We start from the raw sequence: 25,430 nt of genomic DNA on the forward strand, positions 1-25,430 counted from the left end.
TTGCCTGAACACCGATTTATGTGCGATAGTCATCTAACTTGTCTAGCTTCTTTTATGTGTCTGGTCGCTTATGGAAAATGCTTAAAGAAAAGCTTTACCGGTAGCTCCTGCGGAAGTTGTTGAAGCCAGTTGGCGGCGGTCTGGTGTAAAGTTTTCATCCAGGCTGGGCGACCGTCGCCTTCCACCACGATGGAGTCTAACAAAAAGAAAAAAAAACCATTAAACTTTCATAAAGTATTTATGGAACCTTATCTTTATGTTTTTCAACAAAATACTTAGGGACGTAGATTTTTTAAGGTTGTGAACGTTCTAGATAGCATGAAATTTTGAATTAATTTCGGTGTTAATGCTCAAAGGGTCTACGAGTCCATACCGAACCAGCCGACCCGGGCGGGATTGTTTCTAGAATTATGTCATAGAATTAGATTAGAAATAAGGCCGCCGACAGCAAGCCGCCGGCCGGTGTCGCCGGGTCGGCGAGTTAAATGTCAAAATGTCAATTATTATAATTGATACAAAGATTGAATACAAAGAAAAACTCCGTCGAATTGACGGGACTCGAACCAGCGTCTGTTACACCGGGGCAAACATGGTATAAAAACATCATGATATTCTTTGACTTAAACTATTAAACGCTCTGTTGTATGGTCGACTGATCACTGGTATCATTATTCTCCAAATTGTATCCTAATTTGTACCAAATACTTACGCGGGTCGTGGTCTTGCGTTGCACTGCTGTAGGCAAGTTCTTCTTCGTCCTCTAGCTGCTGCATCTTGAGCAGTTTCGACACTAAGTCACTGCCTTGAGTTGTTAATAGCACCTGAACACAATAAGATAAACCGTGACGTCCATAGACAGTACGTTTTGTTTGTAAAGGTGCGTGTTTTACGGGAAGTGAAGTTTTCTCACACAATTGGTAACCACGAATGTGAATTTCAAAAACAAAGAGGTGGAAAAAAGCCGTATTAGGCAATACGGTGTATCATATGTGCAACATACCTTTTCTGCGTTATTGGGCAATCCAAGCCACGATGGTGTTTGACGGTCGGACAATTCCTCGATCCATTTAAGGAAGTGGTCACGGCGGTTGCCGTCCGGCATAGTAATGTGCCTTTGGTTGCCAGTAGCCTGTTGTACGATAAATTATGAACGTTACTATTAGACAATAATTAGATATACAACGAAGTAGCAATATACTAATTTGTATATAATTTTAAAGTCTCACTAAATTTTGTTTAAAAGTCACTGTAGGGGTTTATCTTGTAATCCTACTGTTCAAAAAAGCTTTTATGGTCAGTCTTTTAAAGATGGGATAAACTGACAGTTCATTTCGCAAAAGTGTTGCCCGCTTGCATGCAGTTAGTGATTGCATTCAATAAATATTCTATCGACTATCAACGGAATGTTGGTTACGCTTATGCAATAAATAACCGAACTTGTTTCATTTGAATCGTTATCGACCCATTATTCGTACAACTGCTGGTTCATTCGAATCGACAATTTTTGTAAGTTCATACATACATGCACTACATTTAGAACTATTATAACTGTTGAAATATACAAAAAGGTGACATTATAGTTGTTATTAAAATGATAAGAAAAAAGAAAATTAATCATTACAACGTCGTAACATTCACAATTCACATATTTTTGACAAAATTTTACCTTCTTTCACAATCTATCGATAAAACTGTCGTTAACAACTAAAGGCTATTTAAAATTTTATGAAAACTGCAAATGTCATTTTACCCCATCTTCAAAAAAGACTGACTAAAGGCAATGTAAACAGCTAGCTCAGTTATATTGTACGTACAAGTAAGCATCGCTTGTGCATGATTGTCAAAAAAATTGTTAGTAAAATCGCTAACAATTCTTTTGACAATCATCAATCGAAAAACAAACTTTTTATTTTACTTTTTAGACTTACCCCATCAACATTAGCAACAAGCGCGAAGTCAGCCTCAAACGACCTCGGAGTAAACAACTTGCAAAGGAACGAATGCAGCAGCCTCTGATCGAACGCATTATCAATCTTTCCTCCATAAATACACTGCGACAATAAAGTTACCAGGGCCTCCCATGGTACTTTTTCTGGTGGCAAGTTGGTTCGGCCCATGGCTGTAGCGTCGATCCATGTGTCGAGAGTGTCGCATGCTACTCGTAAATCAGACTCGTTGAATTCGTAATATTTGGCCCAACCGAGTGGTACGTAACGGAGACGCTCTTGTACGATACCTGTGCAAGGAATGTGTATGTAATAGATGTGTGTGGAAGGAATAGTGTATGTAATAGAACGCTGATGAATAAACGTGATGCAATAAAGTGATTGTTTGGATTACATATATTATATACAATCGAAACATTCGACCATAAAATTGACCACATCATCATGTGAATTGTATCAGTGTTTACACTGTATTGTATTTGTGTCATTACACAATACAGCACATGCAATCATGAATAATGTGTCTAATTTTACATTGGGCCGGCGATATCGGATCCGGGAAATACTATGTAATTTATTCAAATGTAAATTTGTATATTACCGTGGAACCAAGCAAGCAGGAAGTAAAGTCTGGCACGTTCGGATGGCGGTTTCATCATCCGCGCAGCTGGTACCTTGAAATCACAATAAGTTAAATTTTTATTTATATAAAAAATGTGTAGAAATTTATTTTGTTCTAACGATTGAGAAATAAAATTAATATTATTTAATATATTTGGTCTATCGATGTGTTACGGAATGCCAACTAACCAACTTGATCTATTTATAACACGAGCATTTATGGAAAAAGTGAAATGTAATGAACACGACCAAAAAAGCAAACGCCAATTATTCGGTCTTAACTAATAAATACTAACCGTAGCAAATGTCCGCAGTAAGTTGGCACGAATGCCTGGCGGAGGTTCAAACACGAGCACACGTCCGGCGCGCAACAGGTTAACGGGCAGCTTAGGGCTGATCTCCGTCGTCAGGAAGAGACGGAAGTTGGGGTGCGGCTGCAGTGAGTGTAGTTTCTTTTCCAGTTGCACTAGCCACACTGGGGCTAGGTGGACGTTCTTCAGCATTACCCAGCTGTAAATCGAGTTATTTATTTGTTGGTTTAATAACTTATTTAGAGGATAATACTGCAATAATGTTTTGTAATTCAAATGCTACAATTGTAAAAACTTTACAATTAACAAGTTGACGGAGATATGTTATTGAATTAAGAAATCGACCCCTCCTACGTAAAGTATCGTATGTCGAAATTGCCAAGTTTACAGGGGAGCGTTTTAAACTTCTGAATTCACTAAAATAAGCATAATACGTGACTTTGGCATTTCTCAGTTTTATTCGGCAAAGCTCGTTACTCACATAGAGTATTATAAAATTCTAGATATCGGTTAGATAATCTATGATGATCTATTAGATGATCACTCTATGTGAGTAACGAGTGAATTCAGAACTCTCAAATACTCCCCTGTAAACTTGGCAATTTCGACATACGATTCTTTGCGTAGAAGGGGTCGAAATTCTAAATGAAATATATGTAAAATTATACGCAATTGTGTTCAGGCAAATGCTCAATAAATATGGTATATAACATAGTTATGTTTTCGTTATGTTAAGAAGTACCTATAACTAATTTATAAACCTTTTCTGATATCGTACACCAGCTTCAACAGTTTTTTTTTTGGGTATTGTTACATGTTTTCGATATAAAAAAAAAAGCAACATTATACTTGTTGTCTACTGTCCCTTTTGACGACTGATCGGTAAAGTATTTACTGAAATAAACATATTTTTGATATTTTTTAATTGCGCCAAGCCGGTTAAGCCGGTTGAAACTGGTATGCGATATGATTTACAATTCTCACCGTCCTGTCTTGCAAGCGGTGTTAATAGCGCGCTCTGCCTGGTTGAAGCCCTCGGCGGAACCGATAGCTATACTTGACAACGGTTTGTTCAACTCAGTTGCCATGTCGTCCACGCGACCTGTTCATAATTGTTTATGTTCTTATAGGCAAGAAAACTATAAACTTTTCCCCGTGAAAATATACATAATTTCAATACGAAAGAAGATATCCATAATATTAACCTTAGAGCTACGTCCAAACTCATGGTACCACAATTTCGTTTAACCAAGGTAAACGACTCATTTATGGGGAACTGTATACGTTTTGATAGTAAGATTCCGGAGCATATATTAAGATTATCATTTCCTAGTTTAAAAATATTTTGACTGAAAAGTCATATTACAAAATTGAAGACTATGTGTTAGATAAAAGATATATGGAAAGACGACATGGCTCTAGATTCCACATAAATTCAAAGTGTATTTCATAGCATTTAAGTTTATTTCAGCAGACGAGTTATGACTATTTCAACAGAGCTATCGAGAAGTCACCGTAGACAACGAGCAATAGTTCAAATGTGACGTTTTGAAGTGTAAATTATTTTACCTATTGAATAAATGGACGTAGTTAAACAAAAAAGATCCTCCAGAATGAACATCCAGTCACTTTCGAGATATGGCAGTTTGAAGTATTAAAAGTGTTTCTCACTCTTGTTTTATATTCAAAACTTATAATGTTTATATGTTGGATATTTTTTGCTGATCTAAGAGGTTAGACTTTAGGAACCGTTCGGTATATATACATATATATAACTCATTTTTAGATAATTATGTGAATTGGATCCTTTTTGCTTAACTACGTCCAAATGATTCTTTGACTATGACTTTCCCGACATTCTTTTTTTCAGTAATGAGGTGTTATTTTTTTATATAAGTATTTCTGGTATATGCGATACTTTTAGGTAACTGCTATTAATGTTATAATGACTTTAGTAATTTTCAATAACCGGGAGATAAAACTTTATCTATTATCATGTTCGCGGTTTCGTAAAAGATCGAAACAGTTAAGTTGGTGATGCAAAATTTCAAACTACATAATTTTTATTGAACAGAAATCTTTGATGCTCCACTCCAAAAGCCTACTAAGAGTTAGTGGTTCGTTACCGCTAGCATCGTATCCAGGTACGGAGCAAAGTAGTGCTGGCGTAGTGGCGTTAAGTTGCGTTTCTGTGATGGCGGCTAGATCAAACTCTGTCTCTGCTTTAGCCATAAAGCCGTTGCCCAGTACTGCGGCCACGAGTTGTGCCGCTGCCGCTATCACTCGATCGGGGCGGAATGCCTGTACAGAACACTTGTTTTAGTGGGATTTAAAAAAATAGGTTTACGTTATATGTTATAGTTTATCACGTACACAAATATAATTTTCATCAGAGTTATTCACTTAAATGTTGAAAAGTATTAAAACAATTGAATAAATTATTTACGGAGACCATGTGATAGTAATATACCCTACGTGCCGGTGACTGCATTCGTGAGAATTAAAATAATATGTTTGTTTTTAAGTTTTATTAAATGTCAGAATGTTTCACCACCATGATATTCAATTATTTTTTGTGAAATTACTTCACTAGTTTGTTATAATTATTAAACAAAGATTGTACTTGAACACTTAGAAAAAAATCACTTCGATCCGGCTGAATTCGAACCAACGTTTCCCATCAAACCGTGGTAGACGCTATGCTAGCTAAGCCACGGAACGAACCAACGGACCGCACGAACTTTTCCATGAGTTTGTTGTAGATCTTTTTTTGTTTTTTAACGACTTTTTTGCCGTAGCGCCATCTGTGAGAAATCTATGAAAGGTTTTCTTCACTCAGGGACGTACCTTACATTTGAATACGTGATTTGTTAATATTATATAATAGTTTCTCCAAATGTGTTGAGTCCTTTCGACAAGACTGGTGTCAGAGGTATAATAATTATGTCAAATACCTGTATAAGGAGTAAACGGTACATAGCGAGCGTATGTGCCGCAGGCGGCGACGCAGGCTCAGAGTCCCATAACGTCGGCACGCACTGCTCGGGTGCTGCTTGTGCCAACCATGCCGATAGTTCGGGTAGTTCCGCTGCCTTTTCTAATAGACGACGGAATGCCACCAACCTATGTACCAATAAAACATATGAGCAAATGGTAACAAAAGCTAACAAAACGAGTCGTCATAACCGTAATTTAACTTAGGAACCTTGATATCTTCGTCAATCAGTCTGTCTGTCAACCTTTTTACTAGCTAGTTTATGCATAAATGGCATTAATCTAGTGTGAAAACATACAATGACCTAAAGACAAATGGGAAAAGAAATATTTTTCGAGACCTCCTCGCAAACGATGGCACATAAAAATAACTTCATTTGTCTATATGGGCGTCACTCATTTCACTTCTAATGTTTGAAAAAAATGAAATAAAACAAGATACAGGCCTACCGCTTAACTGAGTTGGTCCCTGAGGTAGCTGCGCGGTGCGGGAGGAGTGACAGTTTACGCAACAGTTATGTCGTGCTGCACATGGGATAGTTTCAACAAAATTTTTCTGACGATATGAAATTATTGTTTTTTGAAACGATAATTAAAACAAAATATTACATTGATAATTGAAAAGAACTGACAAGCCATTTGGCACTATTTTCAATAAACTTGACATTGAATATCGTTAGAAAAATCTTGTTGAAACTATCCCTTGTGCAGCGCGACATAATTGTTACGTAAACTGTCACTCCTCCCGCACCGCACAGCTACCTCAGGGACCGACTCAGTCAAGCGGTAGGCCAGTAGTTATCTTGTGTTTTTACTTTCTCATAATGAGTGGCCTTGTGAAATAGATCCGAAATGCCATGAAATAATATCTATTGCATATGACATATGCAATAGATATTTTAGAATTAATAGATCCTTTTTAGCAAATGAAAGAGATTCAATCAAATAATTAAAAAAAAAAATTAATATCACAGAACCTAGAGCTCAATCTTGCGGCGGCTTGATGTTGTTGAGAGGTCAGAGCCTCATGTGGCGTTGTATGTGAGACGAAACCTTCCTTTCCTCGTAAGAACACTGCAAATTGCTGGTCCAGTATGTCTTCGGCACCGGTGCCTTTGAGGTGGATGCGGCAGAGTAGTAGAGCGAAGGTCAGGCGATCTGTGTGCAGCATGCCTCGGGCTACGCGCTCGTATACCGCCTGATGAACGAAAATTGTGTATATTAACATGTGTACAAGTTATTTGTAAAATATTAACAATTTCGCAGGACTATAAATAATACCACAGACAAAACTGCCCACGTAACGAAAAAAGGCACAACTATGCGTACTTTATATGACAGTTGTGCCCTTTTTCATTCCGAGGGCAGAAAAATCATTAGTACCATAACAAAAATACAGCCATGACTTCATGACGTTTAATAATTCATCAGATTTTACTTTCGTATAAAACAAAAATATTTCAATAGATTGCTCTCAGCGATGATAACTCTGTGCGGTAAAAAAAGAAAGTGCTAGCGTAAATACCATCTAAAGCAAAACACTGGAGGAGGAGGACGCTTGCAAGTTTGAACTAACAGATTTAAAAGTACAACATAAACTTAGTTCATTATTGGTAAATTTATTGTTTTGTGAAAAAGGATGGACCAAAAGTTGTTGTTTATGATGTTAATAACATAATCTTGCGTGGTTCCCAAATAACCCTGTATACAGTAGAACATCGGTAATAAATTATTCAGTTATTTTTACAATGAATTCGATAGGTGGACTGACTTAGTTCTTTTTTAATGACTCACTTACTTTTCTGAAACGAAAGTTGTCATATTTACAGACGATTCTGTGGCACCAAATAGTCAAGCAATAAAAAAATGCCCTAAGCTATATTTTAAAGTGCAAATAGAATCTAATAACTTTACCTAAAATCCTGACAAAAATATCAATTGAATTGTAATGTACTCACGGTGAACAACTCTTCAGTGATAATACCAAGACGAGCAGTATAATCACTGACCGCGTTGAGGCCGGAGCTAACCAGCACCGAGCTGAAGATGTCCAGGAACATCTTGAGCGAGTATTGGTACAAGAAGTGCACCTGGTTCAGCGACTCCATAGTGAAGTAGATGCTGCTGCATGCCTGTTTAGAGGTACATAAAATGGACAACAATATTACTATTCATATTTATTGAATATCATAAAGTTTTACTACCATGATATTCGTATTTTTAATTACTCCATTAGTTTGTTATAATTGTTAATATAAAGATCGAACACAAAAAAGTGGTCCCAGTTTGGCATACAGACGCAGGTTTGAGTCCGGTGAGATCGAAGGAAGTTTTCTCTGTATTCGATTTTAGTATTAACCATTATTATTATAAGTGCAAAAGTACAGTAAAAAAAAGCACGTCAATATACACTTTTGTGCGTATATCGCCCCCAGAGCTACGGAGCAAGATCTGTCAATGTGTAGCTTGATATACTGCCGTTCGAATTTGGAAAAAAGAGACCTGGAGCACCAAAATAATAAATGGATCGTCATCCATTTATTATTTTAATGCTCCAAAAAAAAAGACGAATTTGATGGGATTCTTACTTGAGAGAGCGGCAGGTACTGCTGGCTGACAGTTTCAATTTCTGCAATAACTTTGTCCGTTTCTTCCACCTGAAAACAACAATATGAATCAAATCGTTACAAGTCCAAAACACAAACTAGCACTTGGTTAACTCAAGTGTAATATTTTAGTTACCTTTTGTCCAATATCGTCGGCTTCTTTCTTAAGGGTTTCTAGAGTAGCGATGACAGAATCGTCGTCAAGGATCTTTCCTTTCGCGTCGTTCAATGCTTGCAGTAGAGACTTTTCCAGTTGACGCAGGCGGAGGTGGAATTCACCTGGACAAATAAAATTACACTGAATGCACTCCGCTCAAACTTAAGAGGACCATGGAAATTTTGTACAATTTTTGTAGACATATTGATATGAATTTGTGTAGTATTTATTTCTGTGCTTTAGCAAATAAGAACAAACCTTGCAATTTAAGAAGATCGGAGCGTTTAGTGTCAATATCAGGTCGTTCAGCCTTTAGCACGCGGTGCAAGCACTGCGACTGTAGAGACGAGCGCGTCACGGTGAAATTGACGAACGTCACTCGTGAGCACATGTCTGGAGGGAATTCTACAGTGGGGTCCCTGTAAAGAGAAAACAAATAATTCATTTATTGTTCTATTCTATCAGACCCATCTGACTATCTGGACAATAAGGTACGTGGTAAGATATGAGCAGGTGATGCGTACGCACATATAAAATACGCCGTGTCCATAGGCTTTTAGTAGAAGATGTGGAATGTTGCTGTTAATAACGTTCAATGTAATCAAGTCCAAGAATTATTGTTTTGTTTAATTTTTCGATTGCTTTGCACCAAGCTTATTGTGTAATACTAAATCACTAAAAATAACACAAAGAAAAGTTCCTTCGATTAGACTGGACTCCTATCAGCGTCGGTTGCCACACCTGGGCCACCTCTTACCAACTGAGCTTGACAGAACGTGTCAGATTCGGTTGATGGGTTGTTAGGTCTTTTTATCAATAACAAACTAGTGGAGTCTTTTCGCAAAAAAATATTTGAATATCCTGGTAGAAAAACATGATATTGATTAAAATAAATAAATTTCTTTGTTGGAGTCTCACCAATTAATGATAAGAATAAGACCATTTAAATAATGTATTGTCGTATGAAGAAACATTATTATAATGAAGCCTTGTAAAAGTAAAAGTAAAGTGTTCAAACTTAGGTATTGAGCATAAGTAAATGTCGAATGTAAGACTAGTCGGTATGGCGCATCCCACGGGAAGAGAGCGGGGCCTGAAGGGGCCCGCTTATATATACTCTACGATGTTCGCGGGAGGCAGGGCAGCTCACCCCATCCGACGCGGCGTTCAGCGCGGACAGATAATAATAAACGTTACAGACTTTAGCGCACAATTTTTTAACTGTTTACTACTAACCTAGTACTTAGGAAGATGACGAAGGATGGACTTAGATCGATGTCCTGATCGCCAAGAGTGATGAGCACGCGGCCACCAGTACGACGGAGCTCGCGATTCAACACAGGGTTCAGGATTGGGTCGTAGTTTTCCACGTCCTGTAAATAAGCATTTATTGTTACTATAAGGTATTGGCGGACCAGATTTTTATTTAATATGACTTAATAGACACACGTTTACTTATCAAAGACATTAAATATACCTTCTATGTAGATAATGATTGTTTGGCCAAATGGAAAACATCTGACTATTCTGTTTATGTACTGGAAATAGAGTATAAATTATAAACTGAACAATCGTAGCAGTTTTATATTTTGTAACTATATTGGCAACTCTCAACATTTTAATCCTCTTATAAAAGATTTTATATAAAAACAATACAATAATGATCTCACCTGTACAAGAAGCGGGTTACCGAACCGCAGTGCAGACTCAAGGTTCTTTCTGAAGGAGTCGTCCAGGAAGGATGTCTTCGTTATCTTGCGCTCCTTAAACTCGCGCATTATGAACTCTGTGGCTTGACCTGACGGATCGATGATCAAGGGGTAGCGGTTGAAACGCTGCAATAATAACAATTGTCAATTTTTCCTTAAAACCTATATCCGTACGTAGATGTATGGAGATACGAAGAAATATTTCGTACTCGTCAACGTGAAAGTTGTTAATTTTCACGAGAAAATAATGAACATTAACAAATGGGTGTCATATTGTCATTACTATAAAATAATACATATAGGTACTCATTTGTTGAACAATATTTTATTACAGTTTCAACACAATAAGAACCGAGTCTCAGAGCACACGATATTGTAACATTAGTAGTATCTAGTAGCGTAGATATAATTTTAATTAATTTAATATAAAGCCTACCTTCAGCATAATAGCATTCTCGACACACAGTTCGTCAGAAGGCAAAGCGTTAGCTTGCCAACGCAGTCTCTCGTCGGGGTTGCTCAAGTATTCCGTACGAGCAATATCCGCGCGGTATTTGATGCTGGCCGCCGCTAGGTGATTCGTCCATGTTGAGAATAGGTTTTGACGATACTGGAAAATAAACAAGATTATTCATGAAAGGCTAGTGTTTGTTCTTGTTTCGAATCACTGCAAGCGGCCCAAAAACTTGCGTGGTTGCATTAAGAAGACGATGCTTGTTACTTTTTAACCGACTTCAAAAAAGGAGGAGGTTCTCAATTGGACTGCTTTTTTGTATGTATGTTACGTGATAATTTCGATAATTTGTGAATCAATTTTGATGATTCTTTTGTTGGGTAGAGGGTAAATCAGTAGTGGTCCCATTTAAATTTGAAGAAAATATTCTACCTCTAAGGGTGGCAAACAAGGGGATGAATCCGGTTTCGTGCACTTTTCGGTAACCGATTTCAATAAACTTGGCAAATAGATGTAATTCCACAAACTTTTGAGGTCGGTTCTTTTAGTACTCTGTACTGAGATTATTGTTATAATTTGTCCACGGCATGGGATTGACAATGTCTTTGCCATTAAACACTTTGTCAAAGCAAACATATATTGCAACAAATATGTGCCTTACGTGCTGGTCAAAGTATCCGCCGTATGCGATGAATGCAGCCGACAATAACACATCGCCGACAATGGTGCTCATTTGCGAGCGGAAGGTCTCCGAGCTAGCCTCCCAACGTTCGCGCTCTATCACCAAACTCTTCAATAGTGCGATTGATCTGTCCACCTGAAGATAATAGTAAAAAAATATTATGAATAATGTTTCACGAGCAATTTTAGCTAAAATAATATTGAACTGGCAGTAAACTTGAGCACTTGGTGAGAGATGTCAGTGAAAAATCACATCAATCAACCAATCATTTACCTTGGCTTGGACATTTTCAAGGTCAGTCTTAATAGCCTGTGCTTGGCTGATCAACTGCGCGTATTCTTCCTTGTAAGAGGCGATAGATTTCTCCAATTGCGCTATTAGTTCTCTCACTTCATCGCCTGCAGTTACATTGGTTTGAGCTTGGTCTTCGAGGGCTTTGAGTTCGTTGCGGAGAGGTTCCACACGTTTCAACATGTCCGCGTATTCGATCTATAAAGTTATAAACATCATTAATTACATTGAATGTTGCTGAAGGTACATTACATTTGTACGCGGAGACGCTTATGAACTCCACAGGCCACATCGTAACGATGGCGGAGTGCCGAGGCCTGAATTTAAACTTGTAATCATACAAACGTAATTAACGCGTTTGCGTTAAGATTTTTATTTCGATCTCAATAATATATTTATATGGTTTAAATTAAAATCTTAACGCAAACGCGATAGTTAAGTTTACATATTTGAAAACTTACACCCAGGCCCCTGTTTTATAAATAAACTTTCCTTCGAAATGATAAAACAACGTCTCCTTGTTTAGTAAACGACATAAGACTTACCTGAGCGATAGCCCATTTGACCATAGGGCCGCAAGCCATACTAGCCCTGTTAACCTTCTCGAAGTTGTAATCTGGGTTGCTCAAATAGCGAGTCCGCATTTTCTCGCGTACGTCATCACTGAATGCATAAAACATTTAAAGAAAGGAGATTAAAAATATATAATAGCACTTTACCACAATGCACCCATCCCATACTTTGCACGATACCTTATCTCACAAAATGACCAAAACATGTCTTTTATACGTACAAACATTGTACCCCAATATCGAACACGGTAAGAAACAAATAGCACAATCTTAAAGTGATTTTAGGTGTTTTTCGTGCATTCCCATTATAAACTAATTGGTTGCACTCTGGATTTCTTTCATGCATTTTCCGTATTCCGAACCAATAATAAAAAGACATCACTTACCCAATAACTTTTAAAGATATGTATTTGTTTAAAAAGACAAGACAATTAGATAGCAAACAAACAAAAAATAAAACACAATTTATAAGCCAATGAAACGTAGCTAGGAAACTCGACGATTTTGTCGATGAACATTATTTATTGGCAAACACATTCATGCACCCTACATTTGATGGTTGTTTTTGAGGCAATCAGTGACTTAAGTCTTTTACTAATTTTAGAATAATTTAGTAAAAAGATGTTTTTATTGCCTGGAAATGGTATTTAAAGAATATTTTGGGAGTTGGTCGGTCGCTACAAAATTCCATGAAGAACTGATGTGTTACTTTCACTTATAAAAAAAGACCCAGTTATTTCAGGCCACGATACATATACAAATAAATAAATTTATACGACCAAAATTTTTAATAAGAAATGTAAATGTTAATGGCTAAATCCAATTCGTAGTACCACTTTCACTTTGTAATTTATTTTGTTAATCACCACCACCAAAAAAAGTTGTACTGTTACTAATATTGTCTTACTCTTGTACCCTGAAATAGACAAGGAGATAAGATGCCAGAGTAAGTACGTACAATACACCGTGCCAAAGCATGCTGCAAGCATTGAAAAGTGCAAGACATACACAAAGGAATAAAAAAATGAGTCTTGGTCAGAACTCTTTCTAGCAAATTTTTAATTGTCTAATGGCGTATGGCACTTAGGGACGATCACTACAAATCTTTCAACAGACTATAACAATATGGTATAGACGACAAATTGTACTGAGCCAAAGATACGCTATCTATTACACGGTATAGATTTGGTTTTATTATTTGGAAGATCTGACCAAACATCTTAAACCTAGGCACCACCACAGAGTCAAGACGAAGCTTTTCTCACGTTATGTCCTCGGTGGAGAAGTTGGACACGATGCTGTTGATGAAGTTTTCCCTCATGATGACCGCTCGAATCGCCTTCCAATCCGTCGCATTTTCTCCGAGAAGCAGGCAGATGGATTCCAAGGCCACCTTCACTATAGCCGGTGGATTGCCCATAGATCGCACTTCGACCAAGTGCTGCTTCTTTATAGATTTGACGGCTGCATTGTCCAGTCACCAGCACGAAGCGAGAGCGAAAGTACAAAAGGAAAGAAACAAAAAAAGGCGTTTAGCTTCTGTGACGCATGCGGCTGGCGTTATTTCCAATTATTAATTTTGAATCTGGGTTCTCTTCGGTCGCTCTCCAGTAGCTGTGGTAAATGGATTGAAATCTTATTAAATTATGAATAATTACAAAAACCTTTTGTCCGATGGTTATAACAAAAATGTTAAACAAAAGGATTACTGCGCGCGATTCCAATCCACTTAAATTGAGCTCGATAAAGAACGGCAAATCAATGAATTTAATTAACATTAGCTGTAACAGAAACGGTAAATATTCGTGTCACAAATGTTAAAACGATTGTTAAGTTTCACGACGATGCTTAGCGTTGTTAGTCACATAACGATGGATTATTTGTGTCTTACACAGATGCCATTTCACAGTATATATGAGTGATTGTTATTCATAGCTATTTGATTTTTAGATTCGATAGAGCTTGTAGAGATTTAGGTTATTTCGGTATCACATATTTAATAACAATTTAAAACGATACATTCATGTTATGAACTTTTTATCGCATCAAGTTTTCTACAATAGCTATGAACGTATACCCCACTCGAGTTATTGATATTAATAACAACAGTCACATATGCAAGCAGGCTTAGCTTATATACAAAATAATCATATAATAATTTTATTTTCAAACCTTAATTTAAGAAAAGTAAAGAACAACACTTACACTAGTCTACAAGTTACAAGAAAGATGCTTATAAAAAGTGACAAAATATTCGATACAACAATATTCAATGCATCATCATTCCGTAATACAATAACTAATTAATGTTTTTGCCAATAAATACACATTTTTAAAAATAAGTAACATAATTGCTTGCTATCAAAAATTACTTTAATTAAACATTCTTTACACTGATTTGAATTAAGAAGTAGAAAAAAGAGAAATGTCGTTGTATTTTTAGATCATGTCAGAAAATTACTATAAATCTGGCAACACTTATGCCAAACAAGTAACGTCAGACTTGTCAGGAATTTATTTCTTCATGTTTTGCTTTTTTAAAACAAATATAAGTATTAATCAAATTCAACATAAATGTCGAAGTAAAAGTCATAAATAATAAAAAAAAACCCCAACCTAAAAGACAACGACGTATCTCTTTGATTAATAAACAGAACACTAACGTGATATTCTCAGTTTCGAAGTTAACAATAGTCGAAATGAAGTTGTCCTTCATCACGGCAGACCGTATACCCTTCCACGTATCCGCCTTTTCTCCGAGAAGTATGCAGATTGATTCCAAGGCCATCTTGACAACAGATGGTGGGTTCGCCATCGATCTCACTTCGACAAGTTGTTGCTTCTTGATTGAACGCACGGCTGTGGTATTTCTTGACGTTTAATACTAGTTATCGATGTCAGAAATAAGATAGGTTGGGACTCGAATACTCGAATAAACATTGCTAAGGGACGAAATACTGGTGGTAAATTCTGACAGCTAAAATATTTATATTTGAATCTTATCCAATTTCTGACTTCGATGTTTATTGTTCGTTTTTTGTCGACTTCATAGACTGTTCAGAAAAAGACGCTTGAATAGTATAATAATAATGCCTCCATTTAAGAGAAATGCTCAAACAAGACTCTATTTCCACTTACGTCGCTTTGTAATATATATTGAAGTTTTTTATTACGTCAAAAAACTATTTAATTCTAAATAATGTTTCTACGAACATCTGAATACAATTTGTAACAAATTTCAGTTCAAAAGGCATCTTTCTAATGTGACTGAATTGAAATAATGAAACGATGTTAGATCGAACTACGTGTGATAGGCCTTGGTCTTATAATAGGTTTTACGATCAACATGAAAATGGTTACCAAAGTTATAAATCATGATTATTTCCACTATACTTTTCGTATATTAGTTTTATACGTAGAAAAAAAAATCATCATTGTCACAAAACGGGACTCCGTTTTAAATTCAGAATAATTTATACCTAGAACTTTTAAATTTTAAGTATTAAAGGTATATTTTCAAAATCTCTATCACATAGTTTCCATAAAAATCAAGTTTTACATTGGATTTTTTCTCAAGTTATCTTGTCATACGAAAAGTAAAGTTTATCACGAATAATGAATATGGTACTAAATGACATGACACTAAAATAACAAAATAAATTTAAAACCAAACCGTTTTGCGCCTCAATTACAGCGGGCTCGACCTGCGCTAAGTCCGCCATTACGTCTTTGTGTTTTGCCTCTATCTCCTTCGTTTGCTTTTCAAGAGCGACCTGATTTCATAATCGTATTTAGTAAAATATTTTATTAAAACAAAAATATACATAAAAGGCTGGGTACATTTAAATACTTAGAAGCGATCAATAATATAATCAGATGTGTGTAACTTTTATAACCAATGCGATAATTACATCTGACAAAAAATTACAAAGATTTGCAAGAAATATTCAATGTACAAAAAATTATACTTTCATTAAATTTAAATATTGAGATAACACTAGCACTTGATTACTAAAATAATGATGTGTCTAACCTGAATCTCCTGGCTTTCAACTTTCTTCTTTTCAGCCTCCTGTTGGTCTTTCACCATCTGACGAAGCTTGGCGTTAGCGGCCTCGTTCTTAGCTTGGAGTTCCTACAACATTCGACTAACAAATTAGCATAAATAAAATTAACACTTTCACTAACAAACAAATTTTAATAGGTTTTGCACAGGTAGCTCTTCGGTAAAGTCGTTAAAATCTAAAAACAAAGATCTGCAAGAAATGCGTAAGGTTTGCTGACTCGTACCAAAGCTCAGTCGGGAGAGCGATGTATCAATAATAATATGAAACTAGTGGAATGCTTTCATAAAAAAATATATGAATATCATGGTAAAAACATCATGATATTCAATAAAATATGTAAAATAAAACTTGTTTATTACGAATTAAACACCAATAAAAAACAATTTTGCGCTTACGGCAGTCTCATTGTAATTGTTTCAATGTTCACTTGTTCGAATTTTGACAGATCTGGTAAATACAAAATATTAATAAAACATGTAGAAATAAAAAAAATCGTATGCTCCCCAACCTGTGATCCTAAAATTCAGAGTAATTCCAGATAATATCCTAACACCAGACCGGCTTACAAGCTACACGATTAGGATGAAAGTTACGTTAAGGTGTTTTAATACCTGAGACTTGACAGCAAGACTCTTCTGCATTTCCTCAACCTGTTCAACGGTCTCTGCGATTTTGCCCAAACCGACGTTCAAGTGTAGTTGCTGTTCCTCCAAGTCGGCGCGCTTCTCTGCGTACAGCTTCACCATTTGCTGAATGAAATCTAGATAGTGCCTGAAATAGTTTTTTGTATATTAGCACGGTCTGATTAGTTTTTTTTTAACAAGAGACGGGACGAATTAGTCGTGTACCTAATGGTAAGCTACACGCCTGTCCATTAAAGTTGTAGAGCCACTCAGAGCTTTAAATCGTACAGATCTGAGGGACTGGCGGAGTGCCTCTGCGCCCGTCACCCTGAGACATAAGTTGACAAGTCCCATGTGTTGTAAAATCACCAACACCCTTGCCCTTCAAAACCAAAACACAGCAATGCGGAGATTACTGCTTGGCGGCAGACATAGGTAAGGTGGCAGTACTTCCCTGGACGAACTCTTTCACAAGGAGGTCTACTGCTACTAATTAATAAAGCATGTAAGTTAAAATATTGTCGGTGTCAAAAAGGCTAGGAATGTGTTGGCTGTCTAAAGACTCATGTAACACACTTACCTAGGTGTAATAGCCATGGTCCTATTGGCCCTTTTAGCGAGTCTCGCATTAGCACGATGCAGCGTCTGGTGTACATACACACAGGCGTTTACAACCGCCTCGCGGTGGGAAGGCCGGGCGCCCACTTCTCCACATGCGGCGGGGAATATTTCCGGTGGAACGTAGTCAGCTGAGTCTAGGTCCATACGTGTTGTAAACTCTTTGCCCACCTGGAAGAAATTGGGGATATTTACGATAGAGCATAATTCGATTTATTTTTTAAATTTAGTAAACATTCGACAGGTAATTATTGAATAAAGAAGACGCTACATTGTTTAAGAAATAACTCAATATAACAGTAATAAGTATTTATTATATATATATAAAATACTTATAAATGAAACTAAAAAAAACTGTTATTTGGTATTATTTGACTTTAAAAATCGCGACTTGATTGTGTATTAAAATATTTTACCTCGACGTTTATAATGTGTGAAAATCGTGAAAGTTTAAATCAATCGTATTTGGTAAGCGTAAGAGCGGTTACACATGGCATCGGCGTTACACGTTGCATCACTACAATTTATAAGCGATTGCATCGATGCAAACGCGCGAATGCAATCGCAAGTGTAGCGACGCAATCGAATGCGCGTTTGCGTCGCTGCTAAAAGTCGCCGTGTGTGTGCACTCAAGATTTATTCGTTTTTTAATCATACGACGCAGATTGCGTTTATGTTGGTGAAAGTTGAATGGGTAATATATTATTTAATAATAAACAACTGTTAAAAACTGTAAAAAAATCTAATACATATTTAGGTGTAACCATTACGCATAACTAACTCACTTGGAATAAAGCACCATCGCTCCAGTCCCCGAACCAGTTAAGCACACAGCGATTAAACAGTGCCGGTGAGGTTGCTGCACGGTCTTTCAGGCCCTCGGATGAGGGGTTCATTGTGAACACTACGTGCAGGTTGCGCATTACTTGACCTGTGAACCTGTTGGGGGAATTCAGTATAGCATTCATCAAGTGATATGGTATATAGTCAAACGTAACATACGCTTTTATTTTACATTAAAAAAAGATGCTAAGACTTTATGATTTGACTGTGATATCTTGGTGTTGTAATGTCTATAATGCAAGTCATTATAGCTTGTTGAAAATCTTCAATGAGATCGAAGTTCCAATCGATTAAGTATGCGATCAAATTACTGAATTTGCGAAATGGAAAAAGCTCATTAATTATGTAGGTAGTGTACTTTTGACAACTTCGTTGGGCCAGCGGATTAGGACTTTGAGCGATGCACAAAAAACAAAAAACAGTGCTGGGTGTTCCGAGTATTGCCCCCAAAGCATATTTAGTTACCGCGGTACTCATAGTAAGGGGATTACCAAGTTTGAAGCCAGGTAGTTGGTGTGAATGTTTGACACAGTAAGTTACATTAATTTTTCATTTGTCTCATTGCCTGATACTGTCTCTCAACATTGGTTCTGAACAATATTTTTCAATTCCAATAATTTGGAAAAAGTTTATACAAAAACTAACTTCATTTCCATAAACTTTAAATATATCTACATACCATTTGTACAACTCGTCGTTCGAATCCAACATAAGGCCTTCTCGTTGAGCGCCTTCCTTGCATTGAGTCATTAGGGTTGCGAATTCGTCTCCCTCGAAAAGACCAGGTACCTAAAATGGTGCAAATCTTATCACACTTTGTGCAGCGGCAATTAAGAAATCTATACTGTTATTGTACTGTAAAAAAGATATAAACATAACTATAAACATTTCTACAAACCTCGCCGTTAGCTAATAGGGTATTCATTCTCTCAAGGAAACCACTGTCCAGCACGTTGGACTCGTCGAGAATAAAGGCGACTTTCTCGTCGCGGCAGCCGGCGCGGCGTAGAACGGAACGCAAGTCTTCATCAAAATCTGCACCAGTGTACTTGTTGTGAACCTAGTGACACAGATATGCATTTTTAAGTCTAAACTGATATAAGCGTCCAATAGTAGTATAATGTTAAAGTACTTATACGTACTATATTATTTATATTCAGAGTATTTTAATTGGACCGCACGGTAACCGTCCGGCCACCGAGGCTTTGTATTTGTATTTTGTACGAATGCAGAAAATGAATATTCACAAAGCTGCTATAAAACATCATAGTTTTAACAATATAATGGAGCAAATGGAGTAATAACGCACACACTCAACATAGCCCCGCACTATGCAAACCCTGTGTCGCGGGTTGGATGGACACACGCATAGACAACCACAAATTACACCCAAACTCACGAGAGAAATAAATGTAGGCCATACAAATATTTCTCCCATCCCGAGAATCGAACCTCGGACCTCTAAGTGGCTCTGAGTAAAATTGTAATAATATTAACATTATATAAACTTACTTTAAGCGTGTCATAGTACGAAAGGTCAATGTAAGGTTAAAGCAATATTGTTTTAAGAGGTTGTGGTAGGCCTCCAGGACTCCGGGCCATCCTCTGAAGGCCTTAGCTTGCTCCCTGTGGCCCATCCGCCGAGATTCACAGTAGTATGTGCAGTAGCAAGCCCAACCTGTGGCGTCTCTCTATGGCGGTGGCTTAACCGCTGGGTTTTAATGGGTATACAGGGCCATCGCCTGGGAATCCCACATAACCGCTCGCTATTCCGCCGAGGCGAGTGGTATGCGTAACGCATTTCCCAGCGTTAAAAATAAAGGCCATCCAGGACCACACATTGGAGGACAAATATTATTGGAGATGTTTATGTTATAGACTTGAGCCATTATGACATTGCTTGCTTACCTTAATCTGGAAGATGCTCAGCCCATTCATCCAAGCAACAAAACGACTGAGCGTGGTCTTTCCAGCACCTGACACTCCGATAAGCAGCAAGTGGCCCTGCGGCTGTCTGAATATACGGTCGATACGCAATACGTGGTCTAAAACTTCATCGAACAACACTAGAGGCACGTCTAACTCTTCTTCGTAGAACACCTATAAAGAAACCAGGTGTGTCCCAATTTATAATGGTGTCTTTTTCGTCTCAATGGGGAATAAAAGACAAAGCAATATTTTGAATCTTTGAGATGAAATCGACAAATCGTCATATGTGAGTGATTAGTTGCTGTACAAGTTTTATTACAGAATTTTAGTTTATGAACGCTTAGTAATGTGGTACTATAAAATAATTCAAAACCGCCTATGACATTGTGATTTTCCTCATTATTGTAAGACTGAAATATAAGGCTTGCTAATAATTTCTGTACTACAAATACATAAGCAATTAATTGATTCATCCATCAAACGGTAACTTTTTTAAGACTTTAGATTTAAATATAATGCATAGTGTTCCTAATTTTATTTCGCCATAATGCGTAAAAGACATTGGTATTTTGTTAAATGAGATTTAAGCCAATCGACCAATAGTACTGTAAGGACAGTATGTACTGCATGTTACTTTATGAGCAAAGAAAATTTTTACCATAACGATGTAACACATTTTAATGGTAAGGTTTATACTAAATAAAGAAACATTTTATTTATTTTTTAATTCTTACCTTGAGTCTAGCTTTGACGTACTCGCGAAGTTGATCTCTTAGTACTGGCACATAGTCCTTACTCAGCCAGTTGCTGTATAGAATAGGACGACCGAGTGCTTGTTCCCTATTTATTCCTGAAATAAAGATTCAGTTTTTTAAACTCAAAATCCACCAGTTGACTGAATACACATAAGTCTTCATAATTGCATCCCTTTAACAAAATTTTATTGGTTGCGAAAAATATACACACATTTTCCATAGTATAATGTCCTACGGGATTCTCATGTGCGGTAAAGCGGCAGACATACAAACCATATTTGTGTTGCAAAAACGAGCGATTCATTCTGTTGTACCATTTAGTTAGGTTCTTGGATTTCTCTCAGAGAAAACTTTAAGGAGACTGGTATCATGACTGTGGTATCATCACAGTACATTTTCCCAAATATTTTCGTTAAGAAAAAAGATATCCATAATATTAACCTTAGAACTAAGTCCAAACTCATGGTACCACGATTTCGTTTAACTAAGTAAGGTAAAATATTCTTTCTTAACTGTGTACATTTTTACAATACAATCCCGGAGCATATGTTAAGATTACCATTTTCTAAGTTTACAACTTACATTAAAAGTATTTTGATTGAAAAGTCACATTACAAAATTGTAGTTTCCTGTATCTAACTATTAATATATATTATAAATTAATAATAATTAAATTATTATCTAACTACGTGTTAGATAAAGATGTATGGAAAGACAACGTGATTCCACATGAATATGATTCAAAATGTATTCTATAGCATTTAAGTTTATATGAAAAGAGCAATCCCTAGTTTGTTGCTTGTTCTGCTCAGGGAGGTCAGCGTAGTGAACGAGCATTAGCTTAAAAAAATGACGTTTTCAAATGTAAAAATTGTACTTATGGAATAAATGATTATTTGACTTCGGGAATTTAAAGAATGATGTGGCGGTTATGGTTAAATTACCTGGGAAGAATCTCATAGCGACAGTGTCGATGTTCTCATCAGTCCATTGTCTTTCCGAGTCGTCAACTAAACGGTCCTGGAAGAGGCGGAGCCCTTCGTGCGCCCATAGTCGCACTAATCCTTCTACATTTAGGTTGTCCAGCGGCCTGCACAGATGAATTGAATTATTTCAATGTGATGTATTTACCCTATGTCTCACTACAGGGAGTCGGGAATCTTTCTTAACAGCGTTATAATAACTCTATCTTAGCAGGGATTGAGGATATCACATTATACAAATAGTTTTTTAAGTATTGTTTAGCATGCAGGTATTCAATTACGAATTCCTAAAAAAAATTACTCCCAGCATTTGTATTAAGGTGGAGACTGACCGGATCATTTAAGCGTAACGTAACACGTTACGATGTGAGCATTCGTATAGTCAGTACAGCGAGCCGACCCAATTGCAGGAGCGACGCGCGTTCCACTCGGTTGTCGGCTTTTTGACGAATCCCTTTGAGTGTTAGATTTCAATTTGTTGTGGTCACGATTTATACATTTGGTTTTTTCATATATTTATCAACGGTAAGCTATCTACCATTCATCAACCATCATGTTTCGGGTTTTGTACCAGTTTGAATTTTGTTATAATTGTGTAAAACCACAAAACCAACAATTACGACTTCGTCATCCGACATTTCGACTGCGAATGCCACCGGGAGCACGGCCAAGCGCCGAGTTCGAAACAAGCAATGATACCGGTCAGTAACGTAACATACTCGCTGCGAACGTTACGATAAAATTTGTCGGTCAGTCGCCACCTCTCCGTTTGTAAAGGTTACGGAGATTTCTTACCTAATAGCTTCACAAATACCGCGCACCCATCGCGTCATCTCACGAGGTGAATACACGTAATGAGGCTGCATATCCTGAGTAAAGCGTTCTTGCGACGCTAGATACAGTTTCACCATGGCTTGGGTTAGAGGTTCTGCGTAGCCGCGTAGGGATGGTTGCATACGTAGCATGGCCCGAGTGAATGTGCCATAGATCTAAAAGTAATACAGGTAAATACTGTTAACTTTCGTCAATTTGGTGTTTTCTTTTTCTCTATTTTATTAGCGCTGAGCGTTTGTGCTCCCGAACTACCTCGTACCAGTACGGCTAGCAAAATAGGACGCGACTTGCGGGAGAGCGACATAAAGCGCGAGATACTGCAATGCTCGCACAGCACGTCGCGCCCTGTCGTGTTAGTCCCACTGAACATCGTATCCACGCAGAAGGCTTAATGTTATAAAAAAAGAAATTTTCAGAAAGTAACAAAGATAAGCAGAGTATTTTTACTTTGAAAATGAGATTATTTTTTCAGATCTATCTCGCGTATACTTGTTTTATACAACAAACCAACGTTTTAGGTCTTTACAGCTACCATGGACACGGTTAACAATGTCTCTAATATGTAGCAATCGCGTAAACTTGAGAACTTGCAATATTTTTACCTGTTCCAGTGAGGTTTCTCCAGGGTAATCGACATATATGACAGGCACGTGTCTTAGCAATCTGTGCGAGAGAGGCTTGCGGCCTGGGTCGGTGGGCGGGTTACATGCACCCACAAATTGAATACGCTCCAGGTGCACCCACGAGTGGTCTGAAAGTAAGGCATCGTATTGCCAACTTTATTTGTTGAAGTCAGGAATGAAATTCATGCAATTCATTTGCTTTCATATTTGCAAGACGGTCCCACCTATTCTAAATGTACACACCAAAGTTATCATGTTTGGTGAATGAACATGTATTATGTACGAAAGAGTGTACGAAAAGCCAGTTTAACCAGTTTGAATGACGAAAAGAGACGTACCACTTGCTCTAAAGAAGCCTTTATGTTCGAGCAGTTGTCTCAGGAAAGAGATAACACGTTGAGTACCGTACTGATCCATATCCGGCAAGTTGATCTCATCACAGAACAGCACTAGCCATTTGCCCAGCTACAAATAAAACATGTTATTCAAAAAATGTGTCGGTACCTTGAATGTTAGAAAGATTGATTTGTAAGTATAAGGCGTTGATCCAATAAGTATAGAAGTAAAATAAATCAAATATTAATAGTCATACCTGTACTGGAGCTAGCACGACACCGTTCGGAGTTTTTCTGTACTCGCAATAATGATCAAACGTCTTCAACAAGAGTTCAGGAGTGGTAGCAGATGAGAAATTAAGACCGACTACCTCCATGTCTGGTAAAGCTCGTAGCGCAGAGAACAAGGTCATTGTTTTACCAGACCCGGGTGGACCGCACAGCACTGTAAGGATTTAGTAGATATCTCGTATTTTGGAAGTATCATAGTGACCATTTTTCTTCAACGACTTCTATGATTCTATGGCCATGTCTATTATTATTTCAACCGCGCAATAAGGGTTAATTTTACGTTAAACTGTATTTTATAATTGAATCAAAATATTATAACGTACCAAGTGGTTTATGTTCTGCAAGCCAAGTGTAAAGTAACGCTTCGTGTCGTACTGTGTCCAAAGTAGGTACAACCACATCAGGGGCAGCTACTTTGTGGGTCTCCACTTCGATTTGAGGTACTTTGGCCGACCATGGAACCCATTCGCCAGTTATAGACACCTATGATGAGTACCCAAAAATAGAATTATTATTTGGTTAGTAATGCTGCTTTAGTATTCTTGTACATACAATTAGTTTCATTCACCATTAAAAAAATACTATTTCCTGTACTAACCTCAAAATCAATAATGTGCTGATTGGGTCCGCAGTTAGGTAGTGGCATTGTGCTAGCCGATCTAATAAAGTCTCCAAGCTCGTTGCGGTCCTGAAAGAGATATTTCTCATGAATTTATTCTACCTTAGGCCTCAACAATATGCATATCAGATTATTGCTTCGACATTTAAAGACTGGAAAGTCTTGGCAAATATACAAAATGTACCAAAGTTTTACTAATGCGTTTAATTATTACGTCAATGTCCTCCTTTGCGTTTTCAAAATACAGTAAAACGAGTAAGACATACTTTAAGTTTAGCGTCTCCGGCAAATGACCACAGTAGAGAGTATACAAGCCATTTGGGAACATAGGCTTCAAGCTGCTCATTCGTAATGGGGAAATCGGGATGTTGACGGTTGTAACCCAGGATGTTCCTGAAAATCAAGTATTAGGCAATATAGCTTCATTTTTATAGGAAATACATTGGTGCCACTTAATAGTACACTCTGCTAGTTTGGACATTAAACTTGGTAAACGTTTTTAATATACTGTTCATAACGAGGAAGTCCTTATAGATTTGAGCTCTTTCGGTTAAGGTATACGGAGTT

The 25,430-nt window shown here is 37.2% G+C and overlaps 1 protein-coding gene across 1 annotated transcript in view; it reads right to left on the minus strand.

Moving 5' to 3' along the window:
• Window positions 1-25,430, minus strand: part of LOC113234701 (dynein heavy chain, cytoplasmic) — a 64,943-nt gene that overhangs the window by 3,112 nt on the left and 36,401 nt on the right. Inside the window, exons 47-84 of the mRNA XM_026470142.1 lie at window positions 25,130-25,256; window positions 24,843-24,932; window positions 24,568-24,727; window positions 24,211-24,398; window positions 23,957-24,083; window positions 23,598-23,746; window positions 22,957-23,150; window positions 22,123-22,268; window positions 21,158-21,273; window positions 20,403-20,594; window positions 19,393-19,554; window positions 19,174-19,283; window positions 18,437-18,590; window positions 17,614-17,822; window positions 17,022-17,181; window positions 16,377-16,478; window positions 16,017-16,116; window positions 13,609-13,807; window positions 12,317-12,434; window positions 11,754-11,969; window positions 11,460-11,615; window positions 10,781-10,954; window positions 10,306-10,470; window positions 9,872-10,008; window positions 8,894-9,054; window positions 8,615-8,757; window positions 8,461-8,529; window positions 7,831-8,004; window positions 6,850-7,070; window positions 5,833-6,001; window positions 5,005-5,179; window positions 3,863-3,980; window positions 2,864-3,077; window positions 2,548-2,620; window positions 1,929-2,236; window positions 1,001-1,129; window positions 710-821; window positions 99-196 (exon numbers count right to left, since the gene is read on the minus strand). Of these exons, the coding sequence (XP_026325927.1) occupies window positions 99-196; window positions 710-821; window positions 1,001-1,129; window positions 1,929-2,236; window positions 2,548-2,620; window positions 2,864-3,077; window positions 3,863-3,980; window positions 5,005-5,179; window positions 5,833-6,001; window positions 6,850-7,070; window positions 7,831-8,004; window positions 8,461-8,529; window positions 8,615-8,757; window positions 8,894-9,054; window positions 9,872-10,008; window positions 10,306-10,470; window positions 10,781-10,954; window positions 11,460-11,615; window positions 11,754-11,969; window positions 12,317-12,434; window positions 13,609-13,807; window positions 16,017-16,116; window positions 16,377-16,478; window positions 17,022-17,181; window positions 17,614-17,822; window positions 18,437-18,590; window positions 19,174-19,283; window positions 19,393-19,554; window positions 20,403-20,594; window positions 21,158-21,273; window positions 22,123-22,268; window positions 22,957-23,150; window positions 23,598-23,746; window positions 23,957-24,083; window positions 24,211-24,398; window positions 24,568-24,727; window positions 24,843-24,932; window positions 25,130-25,256 (5,815 nt within the window). The remainder of the gene's footprint in view (window positions 1-98; window positions 197-709; window positions 822-1,000; window positions 1,130-1,928; window positions 2,237-2,547; window positions 2,621-2,863; window positions 3,078-3,862; window positions 3,981-5,004; window positions 5,180-5,832; window positions 6,002-6,849; window positions 7,071-7,830; window positions 8,005-8,460; window positions 8,530-8,614; window positions 8,758-8,893; window positions 9,055-9,871; window positions 10,009-10,305; window positions 10,471-10,780; window positions 10,955-11,459; window positions 11,616-11,753; window positions 11,970-12,316; window positions 12,435-13,608; window positions 13,808-16,016; window positions 16,117-16,376; window positions 16,479-17,021; window positions 17,182-17,613; window positions 17,823-18,436; window positions 18,591-19,173; window positions 19,284-19,392; window positions 19,555-20,402; window positions 20,595-21,157; window positions 21,274-22,122; window positions 22,269-22,956; window positions 23,151-23,597; window positions 23,747-23,956; window positions 24,084-24,210; window positions 24,399-24,567; window positions 24,728-24,842; window positions 24,933-25,129; window positions 25,257-25,430) is intronic.

This window comes from Hyposmocoma kahamanoa, unplaced genomic scaffold (genome assembly GCF_003589595.1).
Source record: "Hyposmocoma kahamanoa isolate Upper Pololo Valley unplaced genomic scaffold, ASM358959v1 86, whole genome shotgun sequence".
Lineage (NCBI taxonomy): Eukaryota > Metazoa > Arthropoda > Insecta > Lepidoptera > Cosmopterigidae > Hyposmocoma > Hyposmocoma kahamanoa.